This window comes from Penicillium crustosum (assembly GCF_028827405.1).
Source record: "Penicillium crustosum strain IBT 35664 chromosome Unknown utg000005l_segment0_segment0, whole genome shotgun sequence".
Classification (NCBI taxonomy): Eukaryota; Fungi; Ascomycota; class Eurotiomycetes; order Eurotiales; family Aspergillaceae; genus Penicillium; species Penicillium crustosum.
Window position 1 is genome coordinate 397,762 of NW_026623126.1, and position 18,264 is coordinate 416,025.

Here is an 18,264-nt window from a genome sequence, read left to right on the forward strand (position 1 = left end):
AAGCTCTGAACTTGAAGTTGGAATTGTATACTTCGAGTGCCAAGCATCGCCGCTTATATAAAAATAGCGGGAGGTCCAGGGCTGCCCAGGTGCCCCCCCAAGACCCACCTAACCTTCTTCTCCTCTCACTTTCCTTCTCTACTCAAATAATCATGGACAATAATATTCATGCTCCAACTGTTGCCTCCGGACCAGTGTCCGGGGCCACTCCTCGCGATATGTCCAAGTTGTCGATGCCAGAGCTGATGCAGGAGAAAGAACGCATCGAGGCGGAATTATCAGCTCTTAGTAGCGTCCTCCAGTCGGTGAGATTCCCGACCCGGAAGTACCTATCGCAGTTTCTAACAAACCTTTCTATTTCAGCATGGGGTACGAATGACTTCATCTCTTACCACCTTCGACGGTTTCCCTCGTGATGATATCGACATCGCGCAAGGTACGCCCCTACCACACCCCAGTGGATCAGAACATATTGTTAAAGGGAGATGGTAGTTCGCACAACGCGCGTGCGCATTATCCACCTACGGAACGACCACAAGGAGGTGATGCAACTTATCGAGAAGGGTGTCCACGCACATTTCGCCAACATACAAAACACGCAAAGCGCTGGCCCAACTACGAATGGCATCAACGTCCGGCCGGCTATGCAATCATCGACGAATAACACGGCGCTGGGGACGCCCTTTGCCAAGGTTAATAGCGTTGTTTCGGGAAGTCCAGCAGACCAGGCGGGACTGAAAGTTGGCGATGCAATTCGAAGTTTTGGGAATATCAATTGGTTGAACCACGAGCGCCTTTCAAAGGTTGCGCAAGTGGTTCAAGAAAATGAAGGGGTACGCTCGGTTCTCTGCCCCTCTGTGGGAATACTTATATGTCTGACTCTCTTCCTCTACAGCGGGCAGTATCGGTCAAAGTCAGCCGGAAGGATGAAGGAAACACTGACACCACAACGGAGTTCGACCTCCAGCTCACCCCTCGACAGAATTGGGGCGGCCGTGGCCTTCTAGGATGTCACTTGGTTCCCTTATAAAGAGGACACCTCCACCCAGGCTAACAAGCATAACCCGATTTTGCTACCGCCGTGTACATTGACGATATGTACTGCTTATGACTAATGCGAGACGTCCTTTCTGCCTGTTTTCCATAAAATACCTGGGCTCCTGTAAAGAGAGACTGGGCTGGGAAACTGTATGCATAGATTAGCAACAGCGCCGAAGATAACTTGGCAGGCCAAGGCCTGACCACCAAAATTTATTTCAATAAGCCAATAAGAGAACAAATACGAGAAAATCCTATCATGAATATGATCCTTACACCTTAATAAAAAAATTGCCCTCTAAAGTAGCGACTTCAAATATGTTTGCGCGAGGTTGACACTACGTCAGAGGGCCTGAGGCAAACATCCACGTGACCCGCAGCAACGGGGCAAAAATTCCATCCAGCGCTATTAATTCATTCCCCTTCTTTCACCCCTCCCTTCTATCAACAACCCGCCCCCATCTCTACGGCGCGAAATCTTGAATCTTTCTTTTCTTCAAGTTTCTCTCTAACCTATTTTAATCATGGCTGAGACCCCCACTTTCAAGCTCGTCCTGGTTGGTGACGGCGGTACTGGAAAGGTAAGCGCATTTGAGCCTCGATATATGATCGTTGATGGGCATGGGTTCAGAGTGGCAGCCATCTGCACAGTGGTGGTCATCTCATGATATTCATGGACGCACTGAGCTACTCTTTTTGTGACCGCCCTCTACCCCCGCGCCTGTCATCAATACTAAATATCTGCCCAACGGCCCCGCCTCACCGCGACTTCATTACTAACAATGGATCCCAACAGACCACTTTCGTCAAGCGCCACTTGACTGGTGAATTCGAGAAGAAGTACATTGCCACCCTTGGTGTCGAGGTGCACCCCCTCAACTTCAACACCGTATGCTATTACCCCGCCGAAGAACCCCGCTTCGAACTATGCCATCGTGTGATCCTCGCAACTAACCTGACCTGAACAGAACTACGGTGCTATCCAGTTCGATGTCTGGGATACCGCTGGTCAGGAGAAGTTCGGTGGTCTCCGTGATGGTTACTACATCAACGGCCAGTGTGGTATCATCATGTTCGATGTCACTTCCCGTATCACCTACAAGAACGTCCCCAACTGGCACCGTGAGTGACCCTTTCTGATCGTGAACCGATCCAGATCGTTTTTGACTAACAAAAAATCTAGGTGACCTCGTCCGTGTCTGCGAGAACATCCCCATCGTCCTCACCGGTAACAAGGTCGACGTGAAGGAGCGCAAGGTCAAGGCCAAGACCATCACCTTCCACCGCAAGAAGAACCTCCAGTACTACGACATCTCCGCCAAGTCCAACTACAACTTCGAGAAGCCCTTCCTTTGGCTCGCTCGCAAGCTTGTCGGCAACCCCCAGCTCGTACGTCATTTTGTGCCTTGATCTTAATTCGAACCGATCAATACTGACTGATTATCTTCTAGGACTTCGTCGCCGGAATTGCCCTTGCTCCCCCGAGGTCACTGTCGACGAGAAGCAGCTCGAGGCTTACCGCAAGGAGATGGAGGAGGCCGCCAACCAGCCCCTCCCCGACGAGGACGATGCCGACCTGTAAATCGGTGCGCTCAACGACGGGTCCACGAAGTTTCCGAAATGAAAGTTGGGAGTCGCGATGCCCTGTTCTCCCCCACGTTCCCCGAGTCCCATCTCACAACCGACGGGTGGGAGGCAGGAAGTGTACGACTCCCGGGGATTGCCTTTTTTTAGTTTGGGTTTTGCACTGCAAAAGCAAAGTCTGTTCTCCGAAATCACGATACAATGAAAGCGGATGGGGGATAGTCGTGGTTTGAAGACATGCATTTTTTTTCCTTTTTGATTTCCCCCAACCTTAGTAGCTTAGACACTCACATCCCAATTGTCCTTTTTTTCCCTCTTGAAACGAGCACATCCAAAAAAGCATGTCCTCTTTCAACAAGATCTAAAACCCCCTTTTTTTTACTCTTGAAGATTTCCCAAAACAGATAGATTTACATGTCTGAAAGCCTCGTCGAGTTGGAATAAGAAAGTACTTGAACCGCGAGCAATAAAGAGGAAGTTTCATAAAAGAAAATGACTGTAAAGCTTGGCCTTTAGACATTATTGAAGAGCACGACCTTTCCATGAGACAAAGAGAACAACGCCAGGGTATAGGAATCATTAGCCTCCGAAAAAAAAAAAAAAAAAGCAAAAAAAGCAAGTCATTTCTGCGCCAAACACCCAATGGCTTGGATATGGCAGAAAGTAAAATAGCAATACTATCATCGGACTATCCTCGGTCTTTTGAGATTGAGATTGTCCGGGAAACGGGATACGTGTAATCAACCATGATTACAAGTCCCTCACACCCTGTATAATGAGTAAGTGATTAGCAAAGAGTCTAGTGAAAGTAGAAAACGAGGAAGGAGATAGAGGTGAAAACATACAAAGAGATAAGCAAGTTCCCTGGCATCCAGACGGGAGACATTCATAGTACCACCCTCATCGAGAGCACCACTGATCAGCTCACGCTTCTGGTCCTGGAGAGTAACAATGCGATCCTCGACGGTATTCTCAATAAGCAAACGGTGAACAAAGACCTCTCTAACCTGCCCGATACGGTGGGCGCGATCAACAGCCTGGTCTTCAATGTAGGGATTCCAGAAAGGATCGAACATGATAACATGCGAGGCGGCGACGAGGTTCAGGCCTGAGTTACCAGCCTTGAGTGAGACGAGCATGACCTTGCATGCGGGATCGTTGGTGAAAGCCGTCACGGCGGCGTTGCGTTCTTTCAGATCCATGCTGCCGTCGAAGCGGGTGTGGTTCCATCCGCGACGGGCGAGGGGGACTTCGAGAAGATCCAAGAGCGAGGTGAACTGGCTGAAAATGATAGTTTTCTCTTCTAGGCCACGTTCCTCATTGGCTTGGAGGATCTCGAGCGTCTTGGTGATTTTTGTGCTGGGGAACCAGCCCTTCTCGAGGCGGCGAAGGTATTTCTTCTTCTCAGCTTTGTTCTTCAGGGCGTCCTTACGCAACTCGGCTAGAGACTTGGATTTCTTCTTTGATCCCCCCTCACTCTCTTCGGTAGAGCTATCGGAGTCATATTCATCACTGCTCGCTGTTGCTTCTGAGTCTTCCTCGTCGTTGGCCCCGCCAATGCCACCGTCTCCGGTAGCAGATTCGGCCATCGTGCTGGGATCGTGAACTTGTTTGAACGAAATGGTGTCGGTGAGCTTCGTGGGGTCCACAGGTCCTCGGCAGTTCTGACACTTGATCACAGTTGGACCATCGTCTTCGAGGTTGATGGCTCCATTTGCAGCTGCCGAGTCGGAAATGCGGATCCAGCACTCCGAGCACACATGGTGTCCACATGGAATGTAAATAGTCGCATTTTTGACACTGTCCATACAGACAGGGCAGGTGCCATCCTCTTCGTCGTCATTTTCTTTAATACGCTGGACTACAGCATCGCTCAGAAGCTTGGCGTTGGCGATCTTATCTACCCCTGGGATAGACGGGGAAGGTTCGTTTCGGAACTCCTGCATGAGGAGTGGATGGCAACATGCCTGCCGAAGACGAAGAAGCAGAACTAGAACATGACTGTAGTTTCTGCCCAGCGTTCCGGAGTCGAGGTATCGGGTGATCTGCCTTTGAGTAGACGTATTGAGCTCCTCATAAACCTGGCTTTCCCTCTCGTCAAACACAACGTGGACCTTCTCGGTGACCTTTGGTGGAAGTTGCAAGATGGGCTCGCCATCAATCTTGGAGGATTTTGTACGTCGGAGACAGACTGACTTGACTAGGACGCGTAGTTGCTTCATAACATCCTCTCCTCCCCAGCCAGATTTGATGCGTCTCACGAAATCCTGCATAAAATATGAATGTTAGTCACCCAGAGAAGGATCAACAGGGATCTATAGAAAGTACTAACCGCCTTGAACTTTGCTGGGTTGCTGTAAGGTCGGATCCGGAGGAATCCCAATAGGGACTGGAAATCTTCGAGACGATTCATCATGGGCGTACCGGTCAGACACCAACGGTACGTAGAATTAAGTCGACAGCATGCCATTGAAGACTTCGCGCTTGGATTCTTGATGTTCTGTGCCTCGTCGATGATGACTCGGTGCCACTTGGCGGCAGGACAGAGTGGACCCGCCAAATCTTTGCGTTCTTGAACGTGTGTGGCATGGTGCCCTTCCTCCGCCATCTTTTCCGCCCCGAGCAATGTTTTGTAGTGTGCAGTAATGGTACCAAACGTTGTGATAATGACATCGTACTTTTTGAGCTCCTTCCAGGGCCTGCGCCGTTGATGGTATATCAAGACTGATAATTGGTGCCTTCCTGGCTTGACATGGCGCTGAATTTCGAGTCTCCATTGATCCATAAGTGCCTTGGGTGCGACAATCAAAGTCGGGCGTCGGTCTTCATCTTCGAATGGACGAGCAACCATCAGCGCAATCGCTTGGATAGTCTTACCAAGGCCCATATCATCTGCAAGGATTCCTCCTTTGTGATTGCTCTCTTCCTTAGCCTTCATCCATTTCAAGCCGATCTTCTGGTGTTTCATCAATGTAACTCGAAGCGCATGTGGTGTCTCCTCATTGTCCGCTCTAGTTGCCTCTCGAATGTCTTTGATACCGCCGAGTAAGTTCTTGATATCTTCAGGGAACTCTTTCTCATTGTAGGCCCTATGTTGAACGAGTTAGAATCATAAATTGCTGTTTTAAAAGAAAGATACGGAACATACACTATGTCAGCATCGTCATCGAATATTTCGTTCTGGTTGCGAATAAGGTCAAAAGCCTTCTCGAACTTGTCAAATGCACCAGGCATTGGAGTGCGTGAAGGGTCACGCGCCCAGGGCAAAACTCTGGAGGAAACTGCTGATGGGGGATAGGACATCTTCGAGGGACTCGACAATTGGGAGGGATAGGCCATGTGGGAAGGATACGCTAGTTGGGAAGGATACAACATTTGGGAGGGGTATGTCAACTGAGAGGGGTATTTCATTTGGGAGGGGTATGTCAACTGAGAGGGATATGGCATCTGCGAGGAATTGGGTCCATTCGAGGAATATGGCGAGGGAAGAGAAGACGCGTGTGGATAGGTGAAGGAATTAGATTGGCGGGCTGGCTGCTTGCCGGATCGAGAATTAAACGAATCAGCAGTGATTTCTTGAAGATCATCGTCGGAATTGAATGGAGTGAGTTTATTGAATGGGGCTATCGGGGCATGTGTTTGACGGGCAGAAATGGTTTTTGATGAAAATGGCTCCCGTTTTACCGGTTGGCTGCGGTCTGGCAGATCCCATCCATTCTGCTCACTGAAGCCATTGATGGCACGTTGACTGTGATCCTCGTCGGCCTGGAGTACACGAGCCAATTCTTCGTCTCGTTTCAATAGAAATTCTCCTTCAATCAACCTCGCCTGCTCATCACGCTCTTCTCGGAGCTCCGTTACGTGAGCTAGATCGTCACCTGCCGCATCGATCCATTGGTTGTACACGCGGTTACTCTCGGCAAGGGTGGCTTCTTTTTCGGCATCTATCGCGTCGAGTTGAGATCTGCGAGATTCAGACTGCGAGGGAGCAATTCTTTTTGATGACCCCTGTGTCGTGGGCGAGGCGTGCGATAGTGGACGCTGGCGTTTACGAGAATTATCTGGAGAAGACTGCATCATTGGTGAAGCTGGCAGCACCGTCGAATTGCGGGAATCGGCCGCGAAAGGCGAAGGTGCAGCCGAAGGCCAGTGAGGGGATGCAAATGAATCTCCCGGGATTCCAGTGAAAACATTCGACGGCATGCGTGGAGCAGCCGCAGGCGTCCGGACCTGCGAAGTGGGCGACGACACTTGTGGTGTCGGGGCGGCTTGAGTAACAGAAACAGGACTACCAAGGAGTGCGGCAACCTGGACTTCCATATTCCTGATGGTAGCACGAAGCTCGTCTGCTTCTTCACAGTCGCCCCGCGTTGCGAGGAGATCATCGTAGATGTATCTGTAGGTATCGAGATCTTCTAGAAGATCTTTGATTTTGTCCTCTTGGGACTGATCGACCGAAGAAGCCATGGCTCAAGAGCACCTGGCGCTGACCGTGAAACCTTTCAAGACCAAGATATCTGACCAAATTATCCCGATCGTTGATAGCGTGGTAGAGCGACGACGGCGATGGGTGTGACAGGTAGGACAAAAGACAAAGTCCAAGATCAACGGAGCTATGACGTTAAGTGGGCGCCTAGGATGAAGAGCGAAGTGTGCTGGGAAAATTAATCGGCGAAACTTGGAGTTCTCATCAGCAAACGGCTAGGCAGAAAGCGGGTGGTGGCAGATGGCACAGGGACGAAGATAAAGAAAGCGCAAAAGCAATTCATCACACTGTGTCTCTATGTCACTTAATCTGGGTATTTGCAGAGAATGTAGACTTACGTCGAGTATTCATCGACGATTCACTGGGGCGAATCTGTGGTTGACGGAGCGGATTGTAGGACCTCGGGAGCGAAGAGGTGGCGATTGTAAAAATGAGAGAGCGGTCGTTTGTATAGTGTAAAAGATCCGATGAAGAAGGCACAAGTGTTGACGCTCTTTGCGACCGCTCAGCTGGCCCCCGGGGTCGAGGTGTTCACCCTGCGGGGGAAGTTGAAGTTCTCGCTCAAGATGTCATCATCTATCGCAGTTCATAGCGACCACTAGCACTTTGGTTCTGTTGACTTTTATTGCCAGCAGAAAATTGACCTTCTGAAAAGACATTTCGAAAGACTATCTAAGAGATATTCAAAAGACATTTAAAAAAGACCTTGAAAAAGATATGAAAAGAGATATTCATTAAAATACCGTTCATATCACGTTGGTATCAGATTAAAGTCATCTTAAGCCAACGAGACATTCAGAATATTCAAGTCCTATACCGGCAAGAATAGAGACAGTATAAGCGGCGAACTACTCTGTTTCTATATGGATGAGCAACTCGCTCTAGATCTACAGAAACTTCCTATCAGAAAGTTGATATAACAATTCAAGTGCTCTATATGATAACTATGCAGTATGAGAAGTATAAGAAGTGACTTTGAAAAAAGGCGGAGATGAGAGCGGTGGATCTGAAAAACCAATTACGACCAAATTCGCTCGTGGCTGCTATCCACTGCTGTAGTTGTCAGCACCTGTCAAAAGGTTCCACGAGGTACTTTTACTTGAGCCTCCTTCAGGCACCGTGGTTTTATTCATTGTTGTGTGTAGTACAGAAGCACTGAGGTTTTACAGAAAAGGTTCTTTAGTAATATAGAGATGATTACTGAGAAGTACGTAGGTAATTCTACGCATTTCCCTGCATCACTGCATAACCTCTCATTGATGTAGACGCGCTCTTATCAACACGTGACCATGCGCGTCACGCGCCAAACAAGCCAAATATAGGGCTAGGTGCAACTTGCCCTAATATCCAAATTGGGTACTGGACACCCTAGGCAGCAACTGGGCATCTGTGCAGGTAGTTCTAGTTTCAGCCATATCGGCGGAGTAGTTTCAACATTTCGATCATGACTATGAGAGGTTGCTATGGCCCATATGGTGCCTGGGCTGGACGAATTGTCCAATCGCATGTTATAAGACAAATAGGAGTACAACATTCGAAGTGCAGCTCGGGCTACAACTGGTTCTGATATTTAGATCAAGGGAAATATACTTACATGTAGCTAAAACATAAATAAGGGGGAATAAACGGTGTGCATGTGCATTCAATGTAAGGTCTGAAGATAGGATACTTGTATGTGTACGGTGAATCGCAGGAATTGAGAAATATCAAACTTGTCCATTTCGACTACCAATCATCTACGTGTAGTGCCCATGTCTCGATCAAGCGAGCTGCTGCTTCAGTGGTATATATGTGCAAAATGTTTCTTTAGGAACCGACGATCGATCGATCATGACATCAGAACAGGGACTGGCCCGACTATGGAAGACGAAGTGCATCCAACAAATTCTCGCAAGCCATCTAGAGAGCGAGGATCTGACTGCATACCGTCTAGTATGTCGTAAGTTCGCAGTCTATCTCGCACCAATTATCTTCGCGGACATCGAAATATGTTTTCGCAGCAGTACCTTCAACAGGCCATCTCGAATGGCAGCTTTGGAGCGCATTGGGGGGGGCACGTCCAGGCTATGACGTATAAGATCTCATATAACAGGGAGACCTTCTTACCTCCAATCCTGGATCCAATCATGGGGACAGAACAAAAATTCATCTACACACCACAACGGTGCCAACTTGGCAGTAACAGCCCTAGATATGGCAGCCGGAAGATGGCAGAGCTGTTAGTCAAGCAGTATCCGCCTCTGTTCCATGCAGCTACCAACATCCCGTCATTTGTCCAAGCATTGACAATGATGAGCGGCTTGCAGCATCTGCGAATCTCTTGTGAGGGCCAAGTGCCCAGCCATCGCTACCGCCGAAGTGTAGTAGACTATGCATTAATCTCATTGCGAATGGCAACCGAACAAGCACCGTTGAAAGGTCTCCACACTCTGTCACTGTTATCAGTGCACCAAGGAGCAGTTCTTTACCTGCGTCCAGCTCCAGGATTTGGTGCTTCGCCTGCATCTTGCAAGCGCTGGATCCAGATCCGCAAGCTCACGCTCCATATATCGAGTTTCGGCCATGAGCCAGGTCAACCGACAGACCACCTCAAGCTTCTCCATGCATACTTAGGTAGCTTCCCATCTCTGCGAAGACTGGTCTTTCATTGGGAAGGCGAGAGGGGCCTCTCACCCTTGTCACTTGCAACAGAGCCGAGCCTCAACAGCGCAGCCAAACGAAGGCCAAGTCAAGCATGCCCTCAGAAGTGCGCGTTACCTTTACGGCCATTGACATTCCAAAATCTTTAACATATGGAGCTGGTTAATGCAACAATGGACGCGTCACAAGCCGCGTCTTTCGTCCGGGAACATCGCAGTTCCCTGCGAGAGTTCAATTTCCAAAATGTGGTACTTCGTAGCGGTAATTGGGACGACGCACTCGCGCCATTGACACAACTCAGCGGCGGCGAAGGATGGAGGCAGGGCCAGCGCGAAGCCGACACTGCGGATGTCCCAATAGTGTTGAGTCCAGCGGGAGTCAGCCGGAAGCAGTTACAGAAAGCGATTTGCGCTTTGCAGCAACAAAGGGAACAGAGGACGCTAAGAAGCTTGGCCAAAGCGCGATCTCGGACACGCGAGCTGCTGTGGGGGAGCCCGGATCATATGAAGCGATTGCTGAGGTCTTCGGTGTTTAGTTGAAGGTGACGTCAGAAAGGGTTCGCAAAGTTTTCATCCGAGGGAGGATCAGCATGTTCTAATGAATGTAGTAGTGTCGCGATGAATACCGGATTTGTACAACATTCAGGTCCCAATGCAACACAAGCGCGGTTTATGTGGAGACGGGGGGAAATGACAACACGGGGAAGACTGGAAGAAAGGGCTGAGACCTCGGGAATAGGAGAAGTGTGCTGATCTTAGTCAAGTCTGGGCAAAATCCCAGAGAATCAAGAAGAAAATGAACCAAAACAGAATGGAAGAATCACAGACACGAGAGAGCTTGTGGGGAAGATGTGGGTTGGGGGCCTCGGCACCCGCGGACGGTCAAGTCAGTTCACATGCTCCAACAGATTGTCATTTATAGTCGGTCACCCGCCTTGACTTACCAACTCACACTTGTACTACCACATTCACCATGTCTCTCAAGAAAGGTATGCCCCCTTTTTCTACCTGTTTATACCCGTCAGTACCAGCTAACCAAAATAGATTCCCACCCCTCGTCCGCTGCCTTCGACGTCATCAACCAGACGCTCCAGGCCAATGAAGCCGACCGCAAGAATGCCCTCTCCCAGGCTAAGGCCATCTTCTCCTTCAACCTGAAGAACTCCAGTGGCGAGGAGGCTGCCTGGTACCTCGATCTCAAGAACAAGGGCGAGGTTGGACAGGGTGCTGCCCCTGCTGGCAGCAAGGCTGATGGTGAGTTTACATGCCTAATCTGCGTGTTGATGTGTCCCGTTTTATACATACAAAGGCTGATTTCTCTCCTTCAAAAGTGACCCTCTCCCTCTCCGACTCCGATTTCGCCCAGCTCGTTTCCGGCAAGGCCAACGCTCAGCGTCTGTTCATGGGTGGCAAGTTGAAGATTAAGGGTAACATCATGAAGGCGACCAAGATGGAGCCTATCCTGAAGAAGGCCCAGAGTGGTGCCAAGCTGTGAAGATTAGATACCCTTTTGAGAAATTATATACGAAGTCCCTCTTCTGCCAGGGCCCTTATTTTTGGCTTTCTACATAGGAATATTTGGTTGTTCACATTCGAGTGTACAAATGATCTTGATATGTCCTAATGACCGCGGTTCGAACCGACGAATACCGACTCTACAAGTCCCGCACATGCCCCTGTCTCGAAACCCGCCCCTGATCTAGAACGATAAAGTAATCCGCATCCTTGACAGCTTCTATACGATGCGCAATCGTAATTACAGTAGACTGCTGCAACTCCTCCCGGATAATTTGCTGAATCTCAAGAGAGGTATCATGATCAACAGAGGCAGTCGCCTCATCGAGAATGACAATCGCGCTTCGACGAAGGACAGCCCGTGTCAGAGCAATAAGTTGCCGTTGACCCTGGCTAAGATTCCTTCCTCCAGCTTCAATATGTGTTCCCAGATGCCAGCCGTGTCGACTACACAGACGCTCCAGGATTTCGGTGCACAGTTCATCGGAATATTCTTCCGTTGGGTCCAGATTGAGCCTGATGCTACCAGGGAAGAGGACGGGATCTTGTGCGACAAAAGTAACTCGGGTGCGTAATGCTTGTGTGCTGACATCGGCGATATTGATGCCATCAATGAGAATGCGACCGGACTCAGGTCTGATGACGCTCAGAAGGGACATTGCTAGTGTTGACTTGCCACTGCCAGTACGGCCGATAACCGCTGTCGTGGATCCACCGGGAATACAAAGAGAGACGTTTATGAGCGAGGGATCGAGATGTGGTGCGTAACGGAAGGTTGCGTCTTCGAAGACAACGTCGCTGCCGTACGTCGGCCATGCAGCTGGGGGAGCGATGGTACCGGGGGTTTCTTCCTCAATGTGGAGTAGTTCGTCGACTCGCTCTACCGACACAAAGTCCATTTGAAGTTGGCCATACTGCTTGCACAATGCATGTGTGGAATCGACAAAGTTGTTCGCAGCAATAAGCACGAATGCTACCAGTCCCGGTGTGGTATTTGTGTACAAGGCTAGAGCTGTTAGACAAAAGGTTGAAAAAGCGGATAAGCTCTCAAACCGGTACATGAGCCAGCTCTGGAGTGACCAGTAGAAATGATCCATTCCCTGGAACTTGTCAACCACGGATATAACCCGGTTCTGGAACTGCGACTCTGCATGGAAAGCTCGGACAGTGGTCAGACCATGCAATAGCTCTCCGAAGTTGGACAATAAAGGACTTAGGGACACCATTTCGAGTCGTCGTAGGCTCTGAGACGTGGGAAGAAAACGCAGGAATACCAGGACGAATGCGACTGTGAGAGCTAGGGAGAAGAACAAAAACACCGGAGTAGCGGTTGCTATTACCAGGATGGAGGAGATCCAAATGATAACCTGGAACGCGATCACCTGGAATTGTTCACTAATATTGCCATCGACGACTCCAATATCTGATGTGAGACGGTTCATCAAGCGCCCGAGAGGGATTGTATCTTTGGAATGATTGGTTAGCTTTATCCTATTGAGCCAGTCTATATATCTTACCCAAGTATCGGAAGGTCGCATGGCTGACTCGGACCAAGACCCGTCGGAATAAGGACTGTCCAGCATAGTAAACAATGACTAGCATTAGAAGCTGAGCGACAAGTAGCGTGGCCGCTTGGAAAGAGATGATAGCGAAAAACGTCCATAGCCAGGGTCGCACATCCTCACGTGGAGACGGTAGTTGGTCTATAGGGTTCTGAGGCGTAAAGTATGTGTCGATGTTCAGACTCGAGACTGACCAGGTGTCTTGTGACGACCTATTACTCGAGGTTGAGAGATCCTCTTGAAAAACAGTTGTCCGTTCGTAAGCTTCTCCCCACCCTTTGAGGAACCATGATTGACCAACAGCCATCAGTCGGTAAATTGCCAGGATGAGGACGAGGGTAAGCCACCATCGATACTTTCCTGCCTTAACATAATTCCAGTAGACTCGAGCCTTTACACCCCCGTCTGCTCGATGCTCTTCCTCAATGAATTTATCAGGCACGGCAGCCGTTTCCTCCTCGAGGGTAGTTTCCACTTCTGTTTCATTTTCATGGTCGATAAATTGCAGGGACGACTCGGTTACGTCAAGCTTGATGGCATCCTTATCGTAAACGGTGGCATGCTTTTCACAAATATCAATGATTTGATCCGCAATTTGACGAACCAAGGCAGTTCGATGTGTCACTAGAACGATGGATCGGTCTTTCATCAATGGCCCTGAAAAGCATTTGCGGACTATCGATTCCGCGGTATTATGATCTAGTGCAGACAAGGGATCATCCAAAAGCAGAATCCGCGATGCGCTATAGACAGCTCTCGCCAGAGCTACTCGTGCTTTTTGACCACCCGATAAACCAATGCCATTCTCACCCACAAACGATAAATCGCCATGTTTGAATTGAGCAAGATCCGGAAGCAAGGCACAGGCTTCTAGTGTCCGCTTATAGCGCTGGTCATGGTAGGGAGCAGAGAATAGGATGTTATCACGAATGCTCATGCTTTGTAGCCACGGTGTTTGAGCACAATATCCCACCATTTCGTTTGGAATATGGACTGAGCCGCTCAGTCTATCGAGTTCTCCCAAAAGAGCTTGCAGAAACGCGGTTTTTCCAGCACCGACCTTGCCGGTGACAACAGTCAGTCCTTTGGGGATGGTGACATCGATATCAACCAGGACTGGTGAGGCTTTTCCTGGCCATGCGAACGAACAAGATTGCATGGAGAGTGGCGTGTCGTTCGACATGGGTTCAGAAGGCAGACTTTCCTTGTCTGGTTCGGACATGAAGTCCTCAATACGCCCAAGTGCAATGAAGGCATTGATAAGCGATGTGATAAGACCAGGGATATCCCGAAGACGGGTCTCTAGCATGGTAAACAACTGCAATGCAGGGAAGATAATATCGATCCGCAGCTCATGTCCAGCCAAGAATGTATATGCGTATAACGCAACCACCGGAAACACGCCGCTGGCGAAAGCGTTGATAAAGCGAATCAAGATACTCCACAGACTGGTCACAATCCGAATATTCAACTCATGTTGTCGGGCATCCATTACCTGCTGAAGCCAATGATTCTGCCATCCGTACCATCGCAGGTGACGGATTGCTTCCACGAATTGTGAAGTTATTTGGAGTCTTGTATCCGTTGCTACTCGTCTGACCCGCTCCCAGCGGAGGAGGGCTCTGGTCACTAGTGCATTCACAATTTGTGCAACCACAACAGCTAATATTCCCAGGAAGCAAGATGGACCGAAGAGTGTCCAGACAAGGAAGGTAGCGATTAGCAGCCCTAGTGGCTTGTCAATCAACGAGTCAACCTCCCAGAATCTCTGTGCCACTTCATATACGTCTCCGCGCAAGAGATTGAAGATTTTGCCAAGTGATGCAGCTTCTTTGGCTTGTTTGCGTGGGGGCTTTGGGTTGCGAGAAATGATGCGTTTCCAGAAACTTTCCTCACTTTTCGTTGGGGATTCATGGTTCTCTTGGACTACAGCCTCATCATTGATTCCATTTACTTCTTCGTCGGATGGCCCTGGCTTGCCCTCGATCATCAGTCCAGAGATGTTCTTTCGTGAAAGGGCTTTTTCATAGACCATCATGATCATTTCACCCCTCGACCGTTCATAGCTTCGTCTTCCGTACCACAGAAGTAACACCTGAGACTGTGCAGCGACAAGTCGGAGAGCGAAGGACATGAAAGCGTAGGTCAAAGGGACGCGTTTTGGTCGAGATGGGTCGTTCATGGCCTGCAATAGTTGCTGCAACAAAACGGGGGTGGAAAAGTCTGTTGATATTATTAGCGAGACAGAGCAAAAGAAGATATCTGGATTTCCATACCGCATATCATTTGGACAAGCGATATGGTAGAGATGATAAAAACGTCAATTCCATTGGCTCTCAACAATCGACCGAGGACAGAACCACGAAGTCGACGAAACTTCTCATGTAACCGACTGTGTTGAAATTCAAATCCAAGTAGCCAAACATCTTGTTCGTGTAGTTGTCTTTTGCATCCAGTTGAGATAAGCGGTGCCATCCATGACACTGTCAGGAATTGCCAAAGTCTTAGGTTATCTTCTGGACTCCGGAAGTCATCACATGGCTGTTGACCAACAGCACTGATATCTATTGATGGTAATGAAGGTTCACGGAACGGCATTAGGAGGATTGTCGCACAGGCTGCCGCGGCCGCGGCCGCGGCGATGTAGCGAGCAACAATTTTGAATTTCGGGCATACATCTGGGTGAGTCGCCAAAGAAAGTTCAACTGCAAATACTAAGACATAATATGCGAGCATCGATATGGAACATGATCTGGGCCGCTTGGCGGTGATTAGACTAGATGCTGTCGCCTAAAGAAGAATGTGAGTAATTGATACCTTTAGAGACGATGACAACTAACCCATGAGAGAACAAGCACAAAAGCCGAGGTGTCAATTCTCGGGGGAACAAATTGGACTGTTTCGGCTAGAAGCCCAGTAGCCGAAAATATAAAAAGAGAGATAGTCCATCGCAACGCTTGCTTGGGCTGACCTAGCGGGAGCTCTTGTATATCATGTTGCTCAGAAACAAAAGGAACCGTCCACTTGGGGCGCCATCGCCGGCAGAAGTATCCAAGTACATGGCTTAATGCAATAAGCAATATTATTATGGCCGGGATACATGCTAGATAGGGCAATACACAAGGTGATAGCCACGCATTACGCGAGTCCTAGATTGGTCAGTTGGTGCGAGCCGAAGCAAGGGGACCCATGAATTCATACCCAGAATTGGTTACATTGGGTTCTGGATGCACCCTGGACCAGCGGAATTTGATTCATGGTTGGTCCGAAGAGCAATGCCAGCTCGTCGCGGGGTGGCCTTGGGGTGACATCCCTTCGTGAAGGAACGTGGGGCTGGGTCAATATTCATCCGTTTGGCCGGTGCCATCTATACAGGCAGCTCCAAATTGGTGTTTGGTTCCCCATTGGAACATGATACAGGGGGTTGACAAATGGTGTACTTGATTGAAAGGAACCGAAATTAGGATTACCTTGTGGGAAATTATGATGTCGACTCTCCCAGCCTGTGCCTTCAACGTCAGGAAAAAGTGGGTATACTATGTATCGTGCACCTCGGCAGGGATGGTTCTCTCTATTTGTTACATGTTATTTACGAAAGTTGTGAAACTGGTCCGGAGTGGGTTAGTTTGGTTATAACGTTTTTTATTTTAATAGTGCATTAAAAAATGGTATTATTCTTAAAAAAAACTCAATAATAATGGCATGAATATCGAACAAAGAAACCTCCACCGCGCTAGTGGTCCTGGCGGGATTATCCGCCGGGCCCATTCAACAGAGTGGACCATGTATCGCCAACTCACAGGCTACTACATTCAAAGAAAATGGTAAAAGGCCAATGGCTCGTCCCAATACCATTGGCAGGTGGTACTGATTTTATGATTGAAGCGATACAGATTGCTTATCCCGACTCGGAACAAAAGAATCCGAAATTAAAGCGATTGCATAGACCGCCTAAGCACTCGTGTTTTACTATGCAATAACATAATAATTCCATGAATCTCTTGAATCAAAGAGCCGTCCACGGCAAATCGCTCGATGGTCTCGATCGTGTTCTTCTGCAGAACATCAATATCCGGTACCAATTGCGCCAGAGCCGGACAAACCGAGCCTAGGGTCATGAGAAGAATAGAAGAGAACATCCTAAAAGAGTCAATAATGAGTTTAGTTGTAGTATGGAGTATCTTATGGACATACGTATGAATAATTATCTCCGCGCAAGATGATGGCCCCGTCAATCTTCGCGTCGAGGCATCCAGATACGCTCGGCAATTAGCTATACTAGACTCGCACTGCTTGAGTACCATTGGTGGAAGATCATTCTCCGGTGACGAGTCAATTGCACAAAGAAGAAATGGCCTGGTTATGATATCCTTGGCGGAGTGAAAGCGGTGGAGCATATTGAGTTGAAGGCCAGTACATCGAGAAGGATCGTTAATATCTGGTTTAATTGTGCCCGGCAACAAGCTAAACCAATTGTCAAGCTGTCGGTCAAGCTCTTGAGAGACGCTCAGGATTGTAGAGAGTGACTGGAAGTCATACGATGGGCTGTCGCTTGAAGCTGGCTGTAGACCAAGGCTGCGCCTTGTCCAATCACTTCCGTACATGGTGTGGTGTACTCTATTGAGCAGACGACGGACGGACAGTTCGGCAAGGAAGACGTGTGTTTCTTGGGCATCATGGTTTGCAAAGGTTGGGAAAGGTGTCAGATCAATTACATGTTCGATACCACTTCGTGGTAAATGGTGTTCGGCTATTAGGTCACTATCATCAATATTAGTATAAAAGTGGGTCGTGCAAATTGAATCAGAAGACCAACCACTCGGTGTCGAATGCTGCCCATGATAGTAGAATAATGCTGGACTTGAGTTCATGATTATCTGGCGAGGCTTGGCTTCTATCGCAAACATATCTTTCATCAGTATATTTAAAATCAAACAAAATGGATAGGAAGTATTAACTAACCGGCTATTCAAATACTGGATACTGGTCGAAGCCATATGGATGAGTTTCCATGATTGCAGAGGTCGTAGAAGAAATCCGAAATATTTCGAAATGAGTATCAAACTCTGGGGCAGAGTGATTGTGGGACAAAAGGACAGTAAATATTCATTCATCAATATCTGCAACGCAGGTGAAATGAAGTCTGCCCCAGGCACCCAATATGGGGATATGGACTTTATTGGATCGACTTGCTCGAGAGCTGCAGATCCTAATGCAAGAACTGCAAGACATAGAGCAGAGTCACAGTCAACACCCAGACCGGCTCTAGTATGGTGATTATAAAGCCCCAAAAATTGGTCTTTGTCGAGGATTGGCATCTCAACATGGACGTGTTTGAAATATGCCTCCACCAGTGGATAAGTGCTCGCTTCATCCAGTATCGGCAACTGACTCGCTGTAATTGTACCTGGGACAAAAGATAATTGGTGTGGCATGTGCC

The 18,264-nt window shown here is 48.6% G+C and overlaps 8 protein-coding genes across 8 annotated transcripts; 5 read left to right on the forward strand and 3 right to left on the reverse strand.

Moving 5' to 3' along the window:
- Window positions 1-152: 152 nt before the first annotated feature.
- N7487_010834 (putative 26S proteasome non-ATPase regulatory subunit Nas2) lies at window positions 153-1,030 on the forward strand (the record flags this gene model as incomplete). The annotated part of the gene is made up of 4 exons (XM_056878564.1): window positions 153-305; window positions 364-436; window positions 493-833; window positions 896-1,030. The coding sequence occupies 4 exons, from the start codon at window positions 153-155 to the stop codon at window positions 1,028-1,030; spliced, it is 702 nt and encodes a 233-aa protein (XP_056723883.1).
- A 432-nt stretch (window positions 1,031-1,462) lies between these two features.
- Window positions 1,463-2,954, forward strand: N7487_010835 (Ran family GTP-binding nuclear protein). Its single transcript, XM_056878565.1, has 5 exons — window positions 1,463-1,619; window positions 1,835-1,927; window positions 2,007-2,160; window positions 2,222-2,431; window positions 2,490-2,954. Exons 1-5 carry the CDS (start codon window positions 1,563-1,565, stop codon window positions 2,618-2,620), a joined length of 645 nt encoding a protein of 214 aa, XP_056723884.1. The 5' UTR covers window positions 1,463-1,562; the 3' UTR covers window positions 2,621-2,954.
- Window positions 2,955-3,372: 418 nt separating this feature from the next.
- N7487_010836 (uncharacterized protein) lies at window positions 3,373-7,089 on the reverse strand (the record flags this gene model as incomplete). Its single annotated transcript, XM_056878566.1, has 4 exons — window positions 3,373-3,390; window positions 3,468-4,889; window positions 4,955-5,711; window positions 5,771-7,089. The coding sequence occupies 4 exons, from the start codon at window positions 7,087-7,089 to the stop codon at window positions 3,373-3,375; spliced, it is 3,516 nt and encodes a 1,171-aa protein (XP_056723885.1).
- Window positions 7,090-8,938: 1,849 nt separating this feature from the next.
- Window positions 8,939-9,897, forward strand: N7487_010837 (uncharacterized protein; the record flags this gene model as incomplete). The annotated part of the gene is made up of 2 exons (XM_056878567.1): window positions 8,939-9,040; window positions 9,109-9,897. 2 exons carry the CDS (start codon window positions 8,939-8,941, stop codon window positions 9,895-9,897), a joined length of 891 nt encoding a protein of 296 aa, XP_056723886.1.
- Window positions 9,898-9,921: 24 nt separating this feature from the next.
- On the forward strand, window positions 9,922-10,287 carry N7487_010838 (uncharacterized protein; the record flags this gene model as incomplete). The annotated part of the gene is made up of 1 exon (XM_056878568.1): window positions 9,922-10,287. The coding sequence occupies one exon, from the start codon at window positions 9,922-9,924 to the stop codon at window positions 10,285-10,287; it is 366 nt and encodes a 121-aa protein (XP_056723887.1).
- A 403-nt stretch (window positions 10,288-10,690) lies between these two features.
- Window positions 10,691-11,307, forward strand: N7487_010839 (SCP2 sterol-binding domain-containing protein). The gene is made up of 3 exons (XM_056878569.1): window positions 10,691-10,736; window positions 10,792-11,001; window positions 11,079-11,307. The coding sequence occupies exons 1-3, from the start codon at window positions 10,721-10,723 to the stop codon at window positions 11,240-11,242; spliced, it is 390 nt and encodes a 129-aa protein (XP_056723888.1). The 5' UTR covers window positions 10,691-10,720; the 3' UTR covers window positions 11,243-11,307.
- Window positions 11,308-11,402: 95 nt separating this feature from the next.
- N7487_010840 (uncharacterized protein) lies at window positions 11,403-16,157 on the reverse strand (the record flags this gene model as incomplete). Its single annotated transcript, XM_056878570.1, has 5 exons — window positions 11,403-12,727; window positions 12,780-15,047; window positions 15,101-15,614; window positions 15,665-15,973; window positions 16,026-16,157. Coding segments are annotated over 5 exons (4,548 nt in total), but the record flags the coding sequence as incomplete, so codon positions are not given.
- Window positions 16,158-16,753: 596 nt separating this feature from the next.
- N7487_010841 (fungal specific transcription factor domain-containing protein) lies at window positions 16,754-17,821 on the reverse strand (the record flags this gene model as incomplete). The annotated part of the gene is made up of 4 exons (XM_056878571.1): window positions 16,754-16,964; window positions 17,019-17,585; window positions 17,641-17,718; window positions 17,787-17,821. The coding sequence occupies 4 exons, from the start codon at window positions 17,819-17,821 to the stop codon at window positions 16,754-16,756; spliced, it is 891 nt and encodes a 296-aa protein (XP_056723890.1).
- Window positions 17,822-18,264: the final 443 nt, after the last annotated feature.

What these genes read in the sequence shown, in the direction of transcription:
- N7487_010835 (XM_056878565.1), top strand. Translation starts at nt 1,563, where the DNA reads ATGGCTGAGACCCCCACTTTCAAGCTCGTCCTGGTTGGTGACGGCGGT. An exon ending in GTGACGGCGGTACTGGAAAG is followed by an intron (nt 1,620 to 1,834) that starts GTAAGCGCATTT and finishes GGATCCCAACAG; the next exon opens with ACCACTTTCGTCAAGCGCCA. An exon ending in CGGCAACCCCCAGCTCGTAC is followed by an intron (nt 2,432 to 2,489) that starts GTCATTTTGTGC and finishes ATTATCTTCTAG; the next exon opens with GACTTCGTCGCCGGAATTGC.
- N7487_010839 (XM_056878569.1), top strand. An exon ending in TGCTGGCAGCAAGGCTGATG is followed by an intron (nt 11,002 to 11,078) that starts GTGAGTTTACAT and finishes CTCCTTCAAAAG; the next exon opens with TGACCCTCTCCCTCTCCGAC.